The 21,320-nt window shown below is 35.1% G+C and overlaps 1 protein-coding gene across 3 annotated transcripts in view; it reads right to left on the minus strand.

Annotated features, from left to right (window-relative positions):
• Window positions 1–21,320, minus strand: part of Fas1 (fasciclin 1 Fas1 domain-containing) — a 378,308-nt gene that overhangs the window by 49,998 nt on the left and 306,990 nt on the right. For all 3 annotated transcript variants that reach the window (XM_069120610.1, XM_069120612.1, XM_069120609.1), the window contains exons 6-7: window positions 16,730–16,895; window positions 15,335–15,495 (exon numbers count right to left, since the gene is read on the minus strand). In XM_069120610.1, the coding sequence (XP_068976711.1) occupies window positions 15,335–15,495; window positions 16,730–16,895 (327 nt within the window). The remainder of the gene's footprint in view (window positions 1–15,334; window positions 15,496–16,729; window positions 16,896–21,320) is intronic.

A 21,320-nucleotide genomic window follows, 5' to 3' on the forward strand; every position in this document is an offset into this window, starting at 1 on the left:
GTGTTGTAACTTTGAAAACAAGAAAAACAGAAAAATATAAAATTCGAATAATTCCCAACACTGTTGAGAATTAAAAGTTTCAATATTTGAGGAATTTAATAAATTGGAAATTAATAAACGAACGGAAAATAACCACATCGTATTAAATATTTCAAAAAGTGAGGATCCTGTTAACTTTGCAACGAATAATGCAAAAAACGTGTGATGTTGCAATTTTCCCTTGGTACAAAAATTAATTTTGTCAAAAACTGCGCAATATCAGTTTGAACAGAATCAAGGGGTAATCGGTTTTTCGGCTTTGTTACGTAACTGCATATTTATTTATCGAAGTAAAGAACATTGTTGACTGATGCAAGTTTGTCATGCTTAAAAGAACAATAAAAAGCTTCGTTCACTATAGATAACTGTAGTTGTTAAACGAGAAACAGTATTTAGTATATGGTGATTCCTGAAAATTAAATTCGATTATATTTTCATTTGAGCGGAATAATAAACGAAAATTCAAAATTCGGAAAATTGAAAAAAGAAAACAATACTGCAATAATATAAAAAATATTCTGCGTATCTGTACGATAAGTCTATTATGCCTCAATATACATGAAAAACGGAGATAGTTAAAAAATATTTTGCAAAATATTCTTAATCATACACGTTTGTTCTATCAGATTTTTGTACCAATTTTGTGCAATTTAAACAATTAAAATTATTTGAAACATTTAATGTAGAATTTAGAAACACGATGAGCTTCTATTATTTTTTACTTTTATGTTATATAGATTGAGCTATATCCTCCCATTCATTAAATTTCAATTTCGTAACCACTAACAAAACAAAACACTATTGTAACCGCAGTGAAACTAACAAATGTTCGTGATGAAATTTTCTACCAAAATAATTCCAACCAAAAACAGCCAAGAAAATTATTTTCATACGATTGCCTTGGTGGTCGCAACCCATACTTGTGAATCAAACACCACATATGTGTCTCGAATAATTTCGTATAAATCCCACCGAGTAATTTGACGTGAGATTATTCTTGAAACTTCCTATGAGCTACGGACGACTTTCCGTTCGTGTTTCCGTACATTCTGCAGTCACCCTCGTAAATGTATAATCGTGTCGGCGCACATATGTCGAAACGTGTCTCTCGTTCAAAGATGCGTGAACGAAAGGCGAGAGAGCACATTCCAAGGTACTGTAGAGTATAGAGAAAAAGGGGTGATTTGAAGGGGAATGTGAAAAATCTAACAGAAACAGGGTGAATACTGCGAGCAGAGGCGAGAGAGATCTGCAAGTGAAACACACGAGGCGGTGCAGTGACGGCAGAACACGGGTTTTCTGTGCTCCCCTACACACCAAATCGTTACTGTGTGTTTTGGTTGTCTTTCATATTTTACTCATACTTTCTCGTTCGAAAGTATCTCTGCTTGTCTCAATGCTGATTTTCGAGCGAACCTGAAAGTAAGTGATTAGTACGTCACCTCCTGAAACGAACGCGAACTCGAAAAATATATTTGTCACGTCAAAAGAAATGTTTCTTTTGAAAAAGGAAGAATTTGCGTTTACGGATCCTTCTATCTTTTTGTTTTTCTCTTGATTTCTTCATTAGAAAGAAATTCTTCCTTTACGTTCGTACGTAAGAATCCGCGGCGTCGTTTCAGAAGGACACGAGGGCACAAATACACAACACAAAGAGTGGACCGTAATTGGATCAAAGAAAAATCGTGAAATATATGGACATATGTGTGTCGTAGAAAAAGCCTTCGAGGTCTCGACGAGAGAACTCCTTTGATCCAACGTCCGGTCCAGGGAGGATCTGGTGCAGACAGTAGGCGAGACGTGCCGAGGATCATTGCTGAAGAACAATCGATATATCGCATGTGATGACAGCTGTCTCGTGAACATTCCATTTTGCTGTCCTGTGTAAAACGTTTGTGTATACAGATATATATATATATATATATATATATATATATATATATATATATATATATATATATATATATATATATATATACATATACATATACATATATATACATATATATGTATATATATATCTATACATACACAGACAATTATATAAACACATCCATATATGTATATATATGATGATATCGTACATGACGTGCGTTACGATCACGGGTGACAGTTTTTTTTTCGGATGGAGATGACGATGAGGATCGTGTTGATTTCTATCGATAAAATACGCGAGATGAACGATCGTGTGACAAGTGATTCGTATTGGTTTCAAAACTGTGAAAATGGAACTGGATCAATGTTTTCTTTATCCCGCGTGTATATATCCGACTTTTATGCGTTCAACTTTTATGTATTATACATAGAGAGTATCGATAGACGGGAAAATATCGTTCATAAAGAAATTTCTGGTATCATCGTTTTCGTATGAAAGGAATTTTTTCATTTCACCTTTTGTCAATGGTAATTTGTCACAACGTACGCGTAGATTATAATGGATTTAAAAATGGTAGCAAACCGGCACAACGTCCTGATTGGGATACGGGAATAGAATTCCGCGTACCTTTTATGTCTTTTCGAACAGAGAACGTTATCGTTCCTCACGATGATCCATTTCCAATACAGCAAAAGAGTGAATAAACGAATTAGTGAAATACGCTGCCGGTACAATTTAATATTGTTCGATACTCGATGCATCGATCACGTAGAAGTGAACACATCGAATGCATCGGGAATTTTAGCAGGCTTAAGCTCGAAAGGGTTTCGCCATAAGTATTTTTTAAAGTATCCCCAAGAGTCCGTTTAATACGTATTTGCTTTCGTATCTTTTATTTATCTGCGCAGATCGAAAATTATATTTCCAATGGAATAAACTGCATTATATCGTGATATAAATGCAACATTGTAAGAGTGAAGCGAAAAAAGCTGCCGTATAAAAACATTTATTTCTCTCGCTGGACTTGTAAAACGTAAACAGGAAGATTAAGGTAATTCCTCTATTAAGGAAAACGCAGAAATCGATGGTATTACGATGGAAATAACAAGTTAAGCTGAAACGTCAATTATCGCTTTAGCAGTCGGATCTTTGGCACTCGTCAGAGATACTGCGACAAGTGCTGTGTAATTTAAATTCAAAAGACTGTGAACAGATTCTGTAACACCGGATCCAGCAAGAAAATCAAAGCAAAAACTTGCTTCCGATGTAATTACAATGGCTACATAATTAAGAGCCACGAGATTCATTTAACTTGTAATCTTTGGTATTCATAAAGTAAGCTAATTCAACTTGTCCTTTGGTCTACAAAATTAAAACGAGGATTACTAAAACCAAAAAAAAATAAGCTCATTTCTTCCACCTGTATTTTGCAATTTTATTCTTGTTTTATTCTGTGTTCAATTCCTGTAATAGAATTTTATATTTCATAAACATATTTATCATATTTTTATAGAATTAGCAGAGATTATAAATTCAAATTAGCTGACATAGTTGCAATGAATTATATAATTAATCCTTTGAAGAAAATGACAATTTATTTTGTCTAAACCTGAACTACGTACAATTTTGATTGGATTTTTCAATATATGTATAATCTAGTTCAAGTTCATGTTAATGCTATGATGCTGTCAATTTATACCTGTCTGTCTATCAATGTCTGTAAGCTATATCTTGCTATAAATTAGGAACCAGGTCAGAGTCTAGGTTTATAATTAATTAATGAATCTATGTGTATCAGCCAGAGTCTATGTCTACACTAATGAATTAACAATAGGTATACTATAAAGCTTCTTCTAAAATAAGAACAAATTTAATTCTGTATTAATACGAACCCCCCTCATTTTATTTTTTCACCCACTAACAATTCCAAAAATTATTAACTATCCCCTACCTTAATTAAACGATTAACTGCCAGATCAATTTTGTCTCGAAATTTGTTCCCTTAATCTTGCAACGAGCAATGAGAGACAAGAAACGTAGTCCAACACGAACGACTATATTCTCTCTTAAATCTCTCTTAAATTGAGATACGCTTCAAAACAACGAAGAAACCGTAAAAGCGACAACGAGCTGATTTAAGCGCGTATCCTCGCGACGATCGCCACAGAGAGTCCCTCGTTTCTAATTGGCCTAACGAGTAACTTCAGTTTAATAACTTCCAAACGGCGCCGCGATGCAGTCAAAGGGTAAAAGATGATGTTTAACGATAGAGCACGTGGCGTGCACGGTTCGCAACAGCGTCCAATAACGCTGTTGCAGCAGAATCCGGAGATCAAGAGCGCGAACGCAGGATTTAGACGTATTCTCTAGGAAGGGATGCTAGCTCGCCTTTGCTATTAACTCGTTTTTACAGTGTACACGAGGCGCGACACGAGAGTGTAATCCGATTTAGCAAGGAAGTACAAAGGTACACACCATCTCTCGTCGAGAGCAGTGCGCACGTACTTTGCCAGAGAAATAGGAAGCGAAAGGAAGGAGGGAAATAGAGGGATTACCTGAGGAATAAACTGTTAACATTAATGAAGTTGGCTAACCGATGTACCGATATACAGACTCTGGTAAATATAATATTGCAATTTTTTGAAATAAATAGAGTAGAGGCATCGTAAATACTCTGGAAGTGAAGAGTGTGTTATGGGCCCATGAGACATACCGTTTTCTATTAGATTATGGTTAAAGAAGATGAGTCTGGCGAACTTCGTATATCAAAGTAATCAAATAATATATAAAACGACAGTTCATCCATAATCACAGAAAAACCATTCGTTCTATTTCACGTTAGCAAGATACAATGTTTCTGATTAAAGCATGAAGGAGAATATTTAAAAGAATTGAGAGTAGAGAGACTGAAATTGTTTTCCCAGTTCAATTAAATACTTCTACAACGAGAGCACGTATAAAATCGTTTCATTATTTCGATATTCTATAATATTGTTCTGCAATGTCTATTGATTGTATTCAGAAAACACGACAATGCGGATAATATTTCATAATGACAATTAGGACACAATAAGATACTGCTTATTAATTTTTCGAAAGGCTCAAGAAAATGATATAGATAATATTTTTCTTAACTGCACTATACAGATCTGCCTTTTACATTTAACTTCGAAATAAAATTATTCTCTCTGATCCTGTAGTTATCATCGTTCGATATATTATTATTCGCTTTCTTCAATAGTCCATCGATCGAGTGACATAATGACAAAGGTCGAGATTAGAATCGTTACGATACGATGGCTGGCATCACTCTGTCATGGATAGAATCTTTACGAGTTTCGTAAAGCATGACCCTTTTCCTCTCATCTCCGCTCGTGCTTCTTCGAGAACACGCCTACCGTTAGCTTATCTTGTAAACGGGCTACAACGATGCTCTTGCCTTCGCTTCGTCGCGAATTGATAACGTTAGCTCGATATCTCTGAACGTTCTAGAGAGATGTACGAGGGCGGTTCAATTCGAATTGATAGGAGAATCCTTGTCGTCAAGAGATTGCATCTGTATGTGTGTGTGTAAGAGAGTCTCCTTTAGAAATGAATTTGTTAAATTTGCATGCGAATCGATGGATTTTCTGCCGTAATTTACTTGGATAGGAGAGCAATCACGAGGAACTAACGATAACCTTTTCTTGAAAAATATAATTTTAAACAGCGAGTTTAAAATTATGTAAAATATGTGCGCAAAAATGTATAAATAATATTCGGTTATAACAGACTTATTAAAAAATTTAATAGTAAATTATATATTTTAGAATAAAGGATACACATTGCTTGACGTTGTTATTTTTGCAATATAACAATGTTCCTTTCCCATCCTTTTTTTTGTGAATGTTATTAATCCTTTTTTAAAAATTCGTGACTGTAATACTAGCTATATATAGACTGTGGATGTTTATGTACTCATGAAAATCTTATGGGAGCAAAAATATCCAAAAGTAAGCATACTTGCAGTAAAAGTATATTTGTTATATAATATCTACTAGGTGACACTTTCTGTTTTGATTTTATTTTCTCATTTACATTGATAAAAATAAACTTTTACACTGTTATACGAATAATACGAATAATAATAAATTTTACAGACTGTAAATATAACGATAACTATGACGTAACATGGATAGACCACTGCATGTGTTATTGGTACATATATTCATATGTATAAGATCAAATCAAGCGAAATTTTCCAAATTCACTTCAAACATGTAAGAGAAGATATGTTTTCGAGAAATTACTTCACTTTAAAGTGATATTACAATGGGGGCTTCTGAGTATACGTGGCTTTAAAGGGTAGGAGATATATATATCAGTAGAATGGTGACTGGTAAAACCGCAAAACACGGTGACCTGCTTCCGTCTGCGGAAATACGTACGTCGTATGTACGATGAGCAGTACGAAAAAAAATGCTGATTCAGCTTTCACCGGCTATCGTGTAGATACGTGCGGTAGGTCAGTAAAGATGCAAATGTGAAGCACAGGATGAAAGATTCAAGTTTATGTTCCATGTAAAATAACCGCATTTCGGTAACGAAAAATGGTAGAGTCGCGAAACAGATGGTTTAACTACTTGCGTGACCAATACAATTTGTTGAACAAGTACTTGTTTCTCTTTTTTTGCCATAAATTAGTCGGGTTGAAAAAAATGTGAAAAAATAGGAAACGAATAATACGTAACTGTTTGTTGAAAAAAATTAAAAAAGAAAGGTAGTTTAGCATTATGTATATAGTACTCGATTATATATATTTAAACATTTAACGCAAACATATTTTCATGTTTAAAGTATACAATAAATATTCTATTCTTATTACATTTTTATTTTTTTATATTTATCGTTGAGTATCTACAAGTATTATTAATTTACGAGCGATACAGTGGAAGAAGAGCCTCCTCTGTTTGTTCATTATTCCAACTATATCTACTCTAAAGAAATTTCTTCGTCAAAACGAAATCTTACGAATTCTTCGAAGTGTATTTAATTCGAAGTATTTGACTTACAATTAGAAAATATCCGGTTTCTCTTTCTTGCGTGAAGAAGCTTCACTTTGTAAAGATCAATTTCCCAACTTTAACTCTTTAAAACTGACTTCTACGAAGTAAACAGTAAAGTCTTTGTAGAAAGAGCAAATCTAATATCTCAGAACTGAAATAGACTTCAAAGGAATTAAAAAGAGGGAAAAGGTGCTTTAGTAAAATAAATCTTCATATAAAATACGAATGAAAAAAAGAGGTTTGTCCGCAGGTTAGAAATATGACATTAGTAATATGTGAAAAATTCATCGTGGTTACCTTTCCAGTACTCTATTTTTCGATCGAAAAACTTGTCGCATAGAAGTTTGAAATAGCACGGCCGTTCCTATCGATAGCTGTTCGTAATCGAATAACAGGAACATGTGTAGCGTGATGCTTTGATAAACTATCGAAGTAGTTTAAAGCACCTGTACAAAATTAAATGAAGTCACTTGTAGAGTAATATCTTCAAGCGACCTGGTTCAGAAAAAAGAAAAAGAGAAATGTATACATGTAAATCGAATAATATATATTTTGAGAAATTTACTTGTCGAATCCCATGTGTTTCATTATCAAGTTTATTACTGCTATCTATGTAAGGATATTTATTAATATTGGTAACTTATAACTTATAAAATTTTACTAACAATGATGTGTAATTAAATTATACAAGAGGCTTTTGTTTGTATTTATCGAAGCCATTTATTAAAAAACGTTTTTAATTGGATTCAAATTACGTTGTATAAAATGCCAGAATTCGTTTTATCGTACGATAACTATCTATAATAAAAAAAAGAACATAGACGTCAATCACGTTACAAATAATAGAATGTTATTATTGTTCAAATTTCTATATTGAAATTGAAAGACCAGCTTCTCTCATTGCCATCTAAAATTGAAATATCAAAAAATCTCAAATATTATTTAATTTATATTAGTATGAAATCAGACTATCATTTTTTTGTCAATTTAGCATTTCAATTCCTGTTAGTTTAGTAATAATTGAAATTTATATCTTGCAATGCTCGGGATCAAGCGTACAGTAAAAATTGAATCACTTTGTCAGACGTCACTCATCTAACATCGTAAAAGTAGATCATAAAAAATTATCCGTCCTAAAAATCTCTATTTTATGGCGTAAATAAAAGGTATGGCGAAAATTGTAAGATAAAATATTACTGTAAAATAAAACTTCAAGTATAAAGAAGACAATAAAATGGTTGATTTATGTAACATTTTAAGTCGTGTATTGTTCCTTGATTTTGATATTGAGAGATGTACTTTGGCCCAGTTTTGTACGCTTTTCTATTATTTATAGATGGTTTCATCTTTATGTAACAGAAGATTCAGTAAATTTTAGTATTCAATCAGATTCAGTTTGGAATTTACTTTTTTCCTTACCTTAATCTAGGTAGGTAAAAATACCGTAACCGAATTTATCTTGAAATAGGTTAAGCTAATTCTTCTTCGACCTGGCTCGAAGAGTTCCTCTCAAGCTACTCCAACAGTTAGGTACACAAACTTGTCGCAGCGGCACACGACAAAAATCATAACAAAGTTTCCAAACGCAAATAACATTGTAATTTAAAATACCACGTAAAGGATTTGATATTACGGCTACGAAAGTAGTGAGAAAATTTATTGGATCAACTGAAATTTCATTTATAAATAATGTAATAGAACTTTAAGCTAAAAATTACGGAACGTTCATATCCTAACATAATGCAATTTTTAATTTTACGTGTATGTTATATGTAATATCGTGATATAATATATTTACAAGGAATGGATGATACAGATGTTGATTTGACAGAAAAGACGATTGTAGTTCAACCTGAACTATTCACACCAAACATACAGAAAACAGCACAATTAAATAATTAGATAACGACTCGACTTCTTACAAAATGCAATCCACACTCTCTCGGTCACGCCACACGCCAACAACTGACTGTTGATTCCCCCTCTTTTCCCGTCGCTTGGCAACCGCGCGTGGGCCAGATCACGTAGGCCTACTCTTACCAAAACTACGCGATGGAAAACAAACGCCTAACGCCTCGGCTCTCGCGACATTTCACGCGGTTCACCCGCCAACTCCCAGGCCTCTCACTCACGATACTACACTCGGCCATCCTGCAATAACATCTGCCCTCAGATGTTGCCTTCTATCTCGCTGTCATCTGATGCGTTTTGCTTCCCTTTCTCTCGCTTCCCGTTTTGCTCTGCGTTTCTCCGCTTCTTTCTCATATTCCTTTTGTTTGCGACGTTCCCGCGTCTCCCATGCTCTCAAACGCTCTTGATAAGCTGCTTCTTTTTCTCTCGCTCTTCTTTCGTTCTTTTTCCTCTCCTTCGCCTCTTCCTCTTCCTCCCTTTCACGCATAATTTCTCTTTCAGTTTTCCTTGCTTCTTCTCTTTCACGTTCTCTTTCTCGTTCCCTGTCCCTTTCCCTTTCTCTATCTCTTTCACGTTCTCTTTCACGCTCTCTTTCGCGGTCACGGTCTCTTTCTCTTTCTCTTTCTCTATCTCTTTCTCGATCTCTATCTCTATCACGATCTCTGTCGCTTCTCTGACGATCCCTCTCTCGTTCCTTAGATCTAGATTTAGACCGCCTTTTGTCTCTTCTACTACTTCCGGTACTACTACTGCGACCTTTATGAGACGTGGGACTACCAAGATCGCCGTCTTGATCGTCTTTAGTGTTACTGCCATCACGCCTGTCTCGTCGCTCTTTTTCACGTTTCTCCCGTTCTTCTTTCTCAACAGCTTCTTTCTTCCGTTTAACTTGAGCCTTCTCCTCCTCCTGCTTCCATAATTCCATCAACTCGTCCACCTCTTTTTTCTCCGAAGGTGCCAATCTTCGCGGCCTTCGAACCACAGGTTTGTCACTCTTTAACACGATTTTTGCCGTTATCCCAACGTCCCGCTTTTTCTCCGGCTTATACCCCTTAATGATATCGCGAATTGCTTCCCGATAATGCGGTTCCTGCACGTGTGTTAGGTCTATTTCATCAGTCTGTTCTATCGCGTTGATTCTAAATATATCCGGCACGTCTTTGTTAGTCTGTTCGTCAAGCCGCAAGAAAGTCACTTCGCCTCGCTTAACCCGTAATTCTACCTGATCCAGAAAATCAGTGCCCAACAACATGCCGTGCTTCGTCAATATTTTGTTCGAAACAACGTGTAAAGTGATTGGCAGTTTATACCCATCAACCAACATTACCTTGGTGAATTCACCCCAGGTCTCATTGCCAGCGGAACTAAGACCGTCGAACTTAAGTTTACATTTACCTAGCGGTGGTGACCCTAACCTCGCATACTCGTCTGATCGAATGAATGTGAGATCACTACCCGTATCCACTAATGCCACAAACCTACAATCATCTATCATCACTTCCTTCATATACTTCCCCTTCTCGGATCTTGACACTACGCAGGTCTCTTTCGGTCGCGCCGTACACCTCGCTGCAACATGTCCAAATCCGCCGCACTCGAAACACCTAACACCTTTTCCTCTCTCCGGACACTTAACACTTAGATGATCCTCACTGCCACAAATGAAGCATCTTCTTTTCTTCATTACATCTGCAGATTGACTGAGCTTCTCTTTCTTCTCGGTTTTAGCCGGCTTCACGATCGACTTTACTCTGCGACTCTTCTGCTCTTCGTACATCACTAACCTCTTCCTCAATTCTTTGATTGACGTAGCGCCGTATAATATAGCCTTATTTCTCTCGTCGTCTATTATTCCATCCACTATGTATTCCACCTTTGCTTCCTCCTCTATGTCCACATGGCTGGCTATTTCGAGCATGCGGTACATGTAAGCCAAACATGCTTCATCACTCTCCTTTTTTGTTTCTTCAAGTTTCTGATGTACCTGCCTACTGTTAACTTTCCTCGAAAATTCTTTCACTAGCCCCCTCTTCAACTCATGCCAAGTCCTGGCGTGACACTCGAAGCTCGCGAATATTTTCGCTGATCCCTTCAGCAGCTTCCTCGCGTAGACTGTCTTCTGTCCATCCGACCACATGCACGTATCAGCGACTTCCTCGAACGACTCGAACCATCGTTCGACATTTTCACCTTTGTTGCCACTAAACGACTCTAATGCATCTTCGACGTCTCTGAAACTCAGTGTCGAACCAACACATGCCCTTCGACAATATTCATCACGGTCCTGATACACCCTTCGCGTACCTCTCTTGTGTCTTCTTGCGTATTTTTTGTCATCTTCGTCCTCACTTTCGTCGTCGCTTTCTTCTTCCGACGAAACATCGTTACCGTCCATGGCCGCTTGTAGTCGTGCGCGTAATTCTGCTTTTCTTCCCGTCGTTTTTAAACCCAAACTAGCAAGGCGCTCTTTCAACTCCTTCGTATTCATTTTCTCAACATTTTCGTCTTCGTTACAATCACGCTCAGCTCTCTGTACATTTTCTAAATCTCGTTGACCGGTTGGCTCTTCACCGCCCGTCGCTCCCTTAGGATACGATTGTCCAGCCCTACACGCCCGATTCAGCCTCGCAATCAGCACTGACCTCGCGCCCGATATAGGGAGGTTCATTCGCGCGAGCTTACTTCTCAGCTCCTCCAGCGTCGAACCTTCTTCACCCGACAATCGTTCGTCCCCGACGTTAGCCATTTTTTCACACTACACCAACTTAAATGGTCAACGATATCGTCTTTTACCGCACCGCGTACCGGTAAACTCACAACTAGCGCGAATAGCTCTGTTAAACCGTTTCGTTTTCTGTCTTGTCCAATCCCGGACGAGCCCCCAAAAAATGTAATATCGTGATATAATATATTTACAAGGAATGGATGATACAGATGTTGATTTGACAGAAAAGACGATTGTAGTTCAACCTGAACTATTCACACCAAACATACAGAAAACAGCACAATTAAATAATTAGATAACGACTCGACTTCTTACAAAATGCAATCCACACTCTCTCGGTCACGCCACACGCCAACAACTGACTGTTGATTCCCCCTCTTTTCCCGTCGCTTGGCAACCGCGCGTGGGCCAGATCACGTAGGCCTACTCTTACCAAAACTACGCGATGGAAAACAAACGCCTAACGCCTCGGCTCTCGCGACATTTCACGCGGTTCACCCGCCAACTCCCAGGCCTCTCACTCACGATACTACATATATATATATATATATATATATATATATATAATTGACGATAGCTCATAGTGAAACAGAAACTTTTCATCACGTTCTAATCATAAATTACAAAATTCTAGCGAGAAAAGAGAGGGCGAAATGGTAATTTATGGAACATGACGATTTGAAATCTGCAACTGATGATTTTAAATATGCGCGAAACGATGTTCTGTTCGGGTTCTACCTCTCTGATTGTCTCCATAGAAATTTAAATTTGCATAAATAATCGTTGTCTGTTAATTAGGCCGGAAAGTTAGCAAAATCGTAGGAGGATTAAAATCGACGCGAGAAGTTATTTCCTTTTCGGGGTGACGTTTATTGTGAATTCTAACTGCGTGATGCATTAGAGGAGCATTAGTATTCGTGGTCCCGATGCGTTCGTACACTCTGAACGTGATATGGCGCGTGGCGCACGATGCACAGGGCACAGTGCAATGTCAAAGGATCTCGCTTGGCTCTATAGATACGATGTAATACAACGCGAACGTGTAATCACTGCCAGTTGCGACGGTTGTGTACATATATTTTGACACATGTTACATAGCCACGAAAGCCACATCACTCAAACCGAATGGGGTAATCGTTATTGCGCGAAATTTGATGGACTGTTACTCTGAAATCCAGGTCTGCCTCCCCTGTATTTGTCATGGGAATTCTTGTTAATGGGGATTTAACCCGTTCATTCTACTATTACCGATCGATATTTATTTTCCTCCATGAAGAACCTGGTTGATCACATTAGAATATTATACTATTTAATTTTTTATTCGTAGATACTTTAATTCAATTAACGAGTCAAAATAATATTTATTACACTTAGTCATCCAGAGAAAGTTGTGCTATCTATATGTATGTACATACAACTACTATGATTTTAGATATCGTAACAAGTTCGTCACATTAAGTAATTAAATAAAAAGATGAAATTATTTCGTTTGACTCCTTTAAACATCTAGTCTTATGATTCGATATTGTGACCATACTCATTGAAATTAATTATTTGTATGCCTTCGATCTAATAAAATTTTTTATTATGGTATAACTAACTATTCAAATGGAAAATATAAATCTGCAAGAAATCCTACATGGTTCAATTTATTTCATCATAAATTATAAATTATATAATTCACATCAATCAGTAAATTATAATAATCGAATTATTGTACGTATTAAGATAATATTATAAGATCCGACTGTTTGCAAAGCTATAATTGAAAAATAGTATCATTCATAGCACGATTCAAGTATATAAAAGATTTCCGCATGATTATTAAAATTTCAATCGCATCGTTAAGTTTCTATCTTGTCTCCAAAGAGTTGACTCTCTATAATATTCCATAACACTGGTCGTATCGATACACGTTTGAATGAGATGAATCGTATCGTCGAGAAATCTAAATTATTGATAGGTGATTAAACTTTTAACGTCTGAACACGGCCAGAACGCCGCAGGCTGTCTCGAACAAAGACGAATCCATTGAGATCGAAGGCTTTTGAAACGCGAAAAAGAGGGGAACGAAGAATACCAACGTTTCGACCAGAGGTAGTTCCAGAGAGCTTTCATACAGATATCAAAAGGAACTCGCGAAATAACGTTCACGACAATAGGGAAACTCAGCGTCATTCTTTCGCCAGTCTACCAGGCTCTGAAGCTACAATGCGGTAAATACATTGCGAGTCACTTATAAACTAGCACCTTAAACAACTTCTACGTTTACAATTTCGAGACAGAGTTGAAAAAGAAATATGCTTTCTTCGATTCGAATATGCAGAGGTTAATACTTTATCATTTCTAAGATTTAGACAATTTTTTAAATTCTTTTAGAGAATTTAGAAAATTGTTTTCTTCGAATTTTTATGTTCTTGTTTTATATCTGATTCAACAGAAAAGAAGCTCTTAAATCCATCAAGGATCAAGCAGTGAAATAATGTTTTAAAGGTGGTAGATCGCAATATTAAATATTATCAAAATATAAAAAGTGTATTAAATAAAAAGAAGGACTATGATTTGAAAAAAAGACATAGTTTATCATATTGCTGTGAGATACTTCAGTTTCTTCAAGTTTCATAAAATTATAGCGTCTAAGAAGAAAGAGTAGAATAGTATGAAACAGATTCTTGGAATTCTTTCTCATAATCGCTATATAGGTTCGATAGAATGCAATAATATGAATCTATTAAGAGGAAATCAATGTAAAATGTTGGAAATAAAAATTAGTAATATGTTGCGTCAACGCGATGCTGATCCTTAATGAGTTAATGATTGATAAAGAAGATTCTACTATGAAATTGATAGAGTCGAAAATAAACGAAAGAAATTCATAATGATAGGTTGTACAAAACTTTATAATTTTATATAACCTTATTTGCAATTTGTGATAATACGACGATGTGATCAATTTTGGAAATATCTAGATATATATAACATTCATTAAAATACTCGCCCACTGAAAGAATGATCAACACAGAGTTTCACTTTGCATAATTATACGATAACCACAGAAAGTATACTATGTTTATCATCTCTCTGAATCAAATTAAAATAACTTTCTATATATTAAATGAATGAATCAACAGCTTCGCTTCATAAAATTGTATTACTTGCAGCGCAAGTAGAAATTAATAAATAGCTTTAATAAAATTCGCATTATTATCATGAACAATTGAGAGTCCTCTACATCCCTGAAGCATATTAAAGCAAAATTCTATAATTTAATATATTCCATTGGAACGAAGAATTAATCTTTTGAAAAAAATATTTCCTGTAAAATTAGTTCAACTCCTTATTAACAAGTATTGCCAGAAAATCGATTTATTTCAATTTCGCAGACAAATGGTCTAAAATCGTGCATTTCGATTTGGTTGGGACGAATGTGTGAAACAAAAGATCACCTTTCGAGCTTGTTCCTGCACCGATTCCGCTTAATTTGCGCGACGAGACGTTAGTCAAATTCATATTCGAAAGTGTCATTATTTGCGGCAGACAATGGGACGAGATGAATAGATGATGATGATGCGGTAGTAAGACACGTTATCGTCGTACGATTGACACAGTCGTTTCGATCCTCGATAAAAGATCGATTACCGCTTTGTGTATCTACTACTAATGAAAAAAAAGAAAAAAAAAAAGAAAAAGACAAGGTAGTACGTAGAATAAATAACAGAAGATGGATCAAGCACTGACCTCGAGGAAGTCCTTCACCGTGGTATCGACGACCATAAGAGGTCGTTGAATCAAGTGGACTACACCGTTGCGCACTGGAATGTTCGGTTTAATTATTTCTGCTAACACGACTCCTGTTGGATGTCTCACGTCGCCAACTATGGTATTCGATTGCACGTAAACTGAAAATAATATTAACAATTATTAAACCGAACGATACATTATGCTTGCACGAAGTACGACTAGGTAACGCTGCTGTGGAATTGATTACGAAATGAAAAGATCTCCAAGATTATATTATATGTATTTGATATTTACACACCTAGAAATCAGTGATAATTGCTAGTTAATAAGGCAGTAATTATTAGTTAATGATGCAATCGATAATAATTACTAGACGTTAACTTCTAATGCATAGTTTTCATAAAACTTGAGACATTCAATAAGCAATAAAAAAATAGAAAGACACGTATTTTTTAACCGCTCTAATTCAAGTTTAGGAGATAAAACTACTATCCAAAGTTCCGCTTCTCTGATGTTATCCTAGGCACTACCGAAGATAGGGAAAAAGTTTTTCAAACAAATATTTTATAGCTTCTGACGGACAATAATATGATATAAGGGTCTGTGTCATGAAACTTTAAAAGATAGTCGCAGCTCTCAAATTTACTTTCAGAGTATACTCAATCAGATATCATTATATCTCTGAAAACTTTTAACTCAATTTATCAAAATTTAAGCTAAAATCAAATATTCCTTCTATATATAACATAGTTTAAGAACTTAATGACAGTGAAGATAATTTAAGGACATCAAGTTGCAGCAAAACTTCCTAATATATATAGAGTGTATCACTTAAATTGAACACTTAAATTATTTCATCTATTTGATGCTCTTATGATTGAACAATACGTTATTTTATGACATTTAAAAAGTACATTTAACAATAAAAAGATTTCTCTCAAGATCGTCTTGAAGATTCCTCTAACATCACTAATATTTTCCGCATATCAATGTTTGTTTTTTTGTATTATCATGGGTTGTTGCAGTTTATAATAAATCTTTTTATCATCGTCTCAAATAATAAATTTCATGTGTAACTTTTAAATGAGATACCCCATATACTAGACTCTTTTTAAGCGGCAAAGATAACAGTTATTGGAGTTTTAGTATTCGTTAAGAAGATAAATGGAAACGTGCTGTGAAGAGTTTATATAATTTAATTTCGGCAAATTGCCTTTCCACATCAGTCTTCATTTATATCACTAATGCCTTCACTGTGTCCTCTAAAATGGATGAAAACGTCGTTTAAAACTTTCCTCCTCTACTTAAATTTTAATACGCATTTTATTAATTTCACTAATACCATGGTTCATTGTAAGTTTATCGAATTTCCTATAAAATGTGATCACCTACCTTTATCGTGTTCCTTGAGGAAACTAACGGTGACCTTGACGTTGTCAGTGAACGCAAGGGTTTCATAAGGTACATTGTGAGGTGTCGGTGTTGTGAAGAGGACGTTGTTGGGTATCACGTGACCATCAATTACCACGCGGTCAACCTTCTCCGGCCTGGGCGTCGGCTGTGAAAGAACAAAACGAGTTTATGGAAAAAAAGAATGCTGCTATAACTTTTTTGAACGTGCTCTATAAATCTCTCTCCATAAACATTTGATTATAATATAAAATTTTTAATAAATTTTATATCATGAATTTTAAATAGATTTGTATTAAATAATTAAAATATTATATTATATTATTATATTAAAATATTATTATATATATAATAAATTATAAATAATTAGTAAAAAATGTATAGAAATTCTATTTTAGATTATAAATGAATTTTATTTAAAATTGAAGCTCGAATATTTTTTTTAAAGCGAGTTGTATTTCATGTTTCATTTTTCATTTGCTCGGAAAATGAACCACTTATAGAAAATAATCGAGATTATTTTAACAATTAACCCGCATAACCCATAAATGAAATTTGAATTTTGTTTAGAAATCAACTATTTCTTGGAAAAATTCCTATTTTCATATGTGTAGTTAATCATTCAGAATCTTCTCTATTCTTTACATGAAGTTGTTTTACTGTCAAAGAGCAAACTATATGCATAACTATTCGATCACAACAAATTCTACGCATCAATTCTCAATATCGAGGCTCGATGAATTTTTGGTTATATAGATTTTCAACTGAACCATCCCACAATTACATATACATATTTACGTTCAAAAGTGTCCCTCAAAACTGTTCGAGTTACATAAATCTTGACTACCTATTGATCGGATTTCCGATTGAACATGTTTTGGACTGCTCAATTTCCCGAAACGTGTAGATTTCCCGACTTTTCAAATTCGTCGTGAAAACGTATTGAATTGGAAAGGTTTTCGGTTACTCGGATTTTCGATTGCGCATGTTCCAAATTATTCAGCTTTCTGATTGTACGAGCTGCCTCCTAGTGCAGATTCTGCACTGCTCGATTCTCTGATTGCACCGGTTCTTGATTGACAGGATCCTCGATGATACAGATTGCCACATATACAAGTCCTGTCCCATATGAATTCACGATTAACGAAATTTAGGATAAGGCAGGAGCTTTGAATTGAACGCGCACTTTGTTCTAACTGCGTTTTCGTTTAACTTGTAATTAACATGAATTTAATTGTGCTCCTGTTAATGTTTCATCAATGTTGATATGATTAAACATTAATTCAAATATAAATTATTTCACTATATTAATACATAAATATTATTTTATCATATTGATACAGTATTGCCATAATTAGTGTTAGTATACCGTAGAAAGTAAAGTTAATTAATTAAATTATTACTAAAAGATAAAATGTTCGGATAAAAGTAACGAAAAATTATCCATTCGCTTTCCAAATTTACATTATAAAGATTATAGAACGACTATAGATATACTATCTACGAACGATTAGTTTTTTCGAGAAAATAAAATTTCATTACCATTGTTACAAAAATATATCATGTATAGTAAATCACCTAGCACGATATGATCTCTATTTATACTTCATAAATAGTTGAAGTTATTTCCACCACTCTTTGCTAGAAGTAATTCTTAATTATATCATTACAAATTTTCATTAACTTCGAACGTATCCCAGCCATGATGAAATTATGGCCTAACAAGATAATGCAGCATGTTAGCATCACAAGACAATACCCAAGAATTCTCGCTACTTCCCCTAAAAGCAGCGAAAACATTTAATTAACCGGTCGATAAGACATTGCGTCTCATTAATTACTTGCACTTTCATGCTGAAACATTTCAACCCCTGTCCCTCCCTTGGTTTCGTCTCTGGCGGCGTCTGTCCCACAGGGATTCTGGCTGGCTCTAGTTCACAGGGTCCATGTAAACGGCCCCTAATGCGGTGTAATCGCGTAAAACCGCGGAGGCGAACAACGACGACGTCAAAGACGCACAAGGGTGCAGCATTATTACAGTTGCTCGCAAAAGTATTGGAACGCTTGTGGACCCCTTTTCCGAATATATCATGTACGTTACACGAAATATTCGAAAATTTCATAAACACTGTAACAAGATCAAGCTACCATGACTAGACCACGGATTTTTATTCAAATTCAGTAGAAAATTGTTTTATCTACCAAGTATTATAGGAAGCATCATATTTTGCATATTTCATATTATATGCATATTATGAAACTGCGCTATCAAATTTTCTATAAATACATGAAAATCTAATTACGATCATGTCGATAAAGTTTCAAACAAATCTAAAAATGCACATAGAAGCTACAAAATATTTAGCGCAAGAATATATTCCGCGAAGATCATAGAGAGTGCTGAAACAGTTAATTATTCATTATATCAATAAGTCTAAATATTCAGTGTTTCTAACACTCGCTACATATATCCTTAAAACGATTGTTCTAGTACACCAATTTTCTATTGAGTAGCTATGTTTGTAATAAATATCTTGTAACTTTGTCCACATAATTTTCAGATTGCTTTCGAGTTTTACCATTATAACCATGACGATCGTGTCTCGTTAGAGTTAATCAAATTTCAAAATATTTTACACAACACGCACAATATACGCACAATAGTGTTCCATGGTAAATATTGAAATACTTTCGTGAGCTACTGTACGTGTACCTATTCGAGGGATAACACGGGGCAACGAGCCGAGTAAGGACGCGAAAATAAAGCATCGACTCACCGGACCGATGATTATACACGTCCCTCATTATCGATTGCGCGCGTGTAAAAGGTCATTCGAGTGTAAAGGATGAGGTCGCTATGAACGATTGATTTCCGATTCGTGATAAGGCACGGCTACGTTATACGGTCCGTCAGAGTCGTATTAAACGCTGACTATCTTGTTACGACCGTGTTGTTCCTCACGTGACAAGGACAAAACGTGTCACTCTGTTTTCCACGATCGAGATTTCGAGGGTGGCTGCAGGCAGCTCGTTAACGCGCGTCGCTCCACTTAAGGGGCGTTCTAGAATGCGAAGAAGGATGAGTCGGAGTATACGAGTTTTAGAAGTCGGAGAGTGGTAGATAAGGGATGATTTTTAGAGTGTGTCGTTTGATGTTTGCGCGATTCTTCTTTGAAGTTTCCTTGTCTCGTATCAGGCGTGACTTCGTTGACGGTTATGAGATTAATATATTTTAGAAATTGTCAATTTTAAAATATCAGCAAAGATTGATTCTCAAAACGACTTATTTTTTTCAATATGGAAGCGTACAGTGGCTACAAAAGTTATTTGTATACCATTGTATTTATTATATTATCAAGCAAGTATATTAAATTTCGTATTATTTAGTAGCACTTTCATATCGCTACAATAATTTGATACTGTGAAAATGAAATGTAGAGCTCGATAGAAAAACTTGATGCAAAGTAAGTGTATGTAGTACAATTACTCTTTGTAGGTATTCTAGTTATTTTATCTAATAACGTTATTACACGCTTTATAAGCTTCTGCCACGAGTAGAAAATTGGCTTATGTTTTGTTTGCAAATCATTAGCAATGGAGAGAATGTACCTATATTATATAAATGTACCAATTACGATATAAATGGACTATTATCGCAAAATAATTTTTTTATATATACCTTTTTTTAAACCATTCTATCATTTCTTGTTAACGAAATAGATCATGTCAATATCTTGACAATAAAATTTTTAAGTAATAAAACTATATGTGTCATTCAGAGGGAGAACACATAAAAAGGTCAATATTACGAATGCAATGTTGTTATGTACGTGATTCGCTTGTTTTTTATTGCTTTTCGTAGAAACAATCTCAGAAAATGCAAGCGTTGTGTACCAGGCGACCATAGTCGCTCGTAGGAAACTCGTATACATCCATCGTTTAAACTTTAAGCATTGCAAGTATTTATTCGGACAGTAAAAGCAACAAATCTCATAAAAAGATACCGTAAAAGTTTCAACGAAAGTTAATTCACCAATAACGAGCGTACTAAAATGTTTACGTGCAACGTAATTCACAGGACAATGAGAAAAATGGATAATTTTTAATGCGCGAAAGCGGTCAAAGCTGGAAGATAAAACTTTTTAAACTTTAGATTACATATTCAAGAATATTTAAATCTGTCTTTGAAATCACGTAAATGGAAGTTTATTTTAGTTTACTATTTATCTTAATCTGATGGAGATTTATAGCTTTACTCATGAGACACGAAAGACGAAACTTTTATATACCAATATTTTACGAAATTTAGATATATTTTACTTGCATTAAATAACAACCATTTCGATATGTAATACATACATTTCGATTATTTCATGTTCCACGCGATGGGGTGAAAATATTACAAGTTAAGTAACAACTATCAGCTATAAATATTCTTAATAAAGAAAAATAATTCTCCTCACCCCTGTTCGGATTTCTTTCACCGAGATACAAAAGCGCGCTCGAAAACCACAATCAAAGCCACTTTCAAGCTGTTCACTCGTCAACTTGTTTTACGTTCTACTCTCGGATT

This window comes from Bombus flavifrons, chromosome 9 (genome assembly GCF_040668555.2).
Source record: "Bombus flavifrons isolate JBK064 chromosome 9, iyBomFlav1_principal, whole genome shotgun sequence".
In the NCBI taxonomy this organism is placed as follows: Eukaryota; Metazoa; Arthropoda; class Insecta; order Hymenoptera; family Apidae; genus Bombus; species Bombus flavifrons.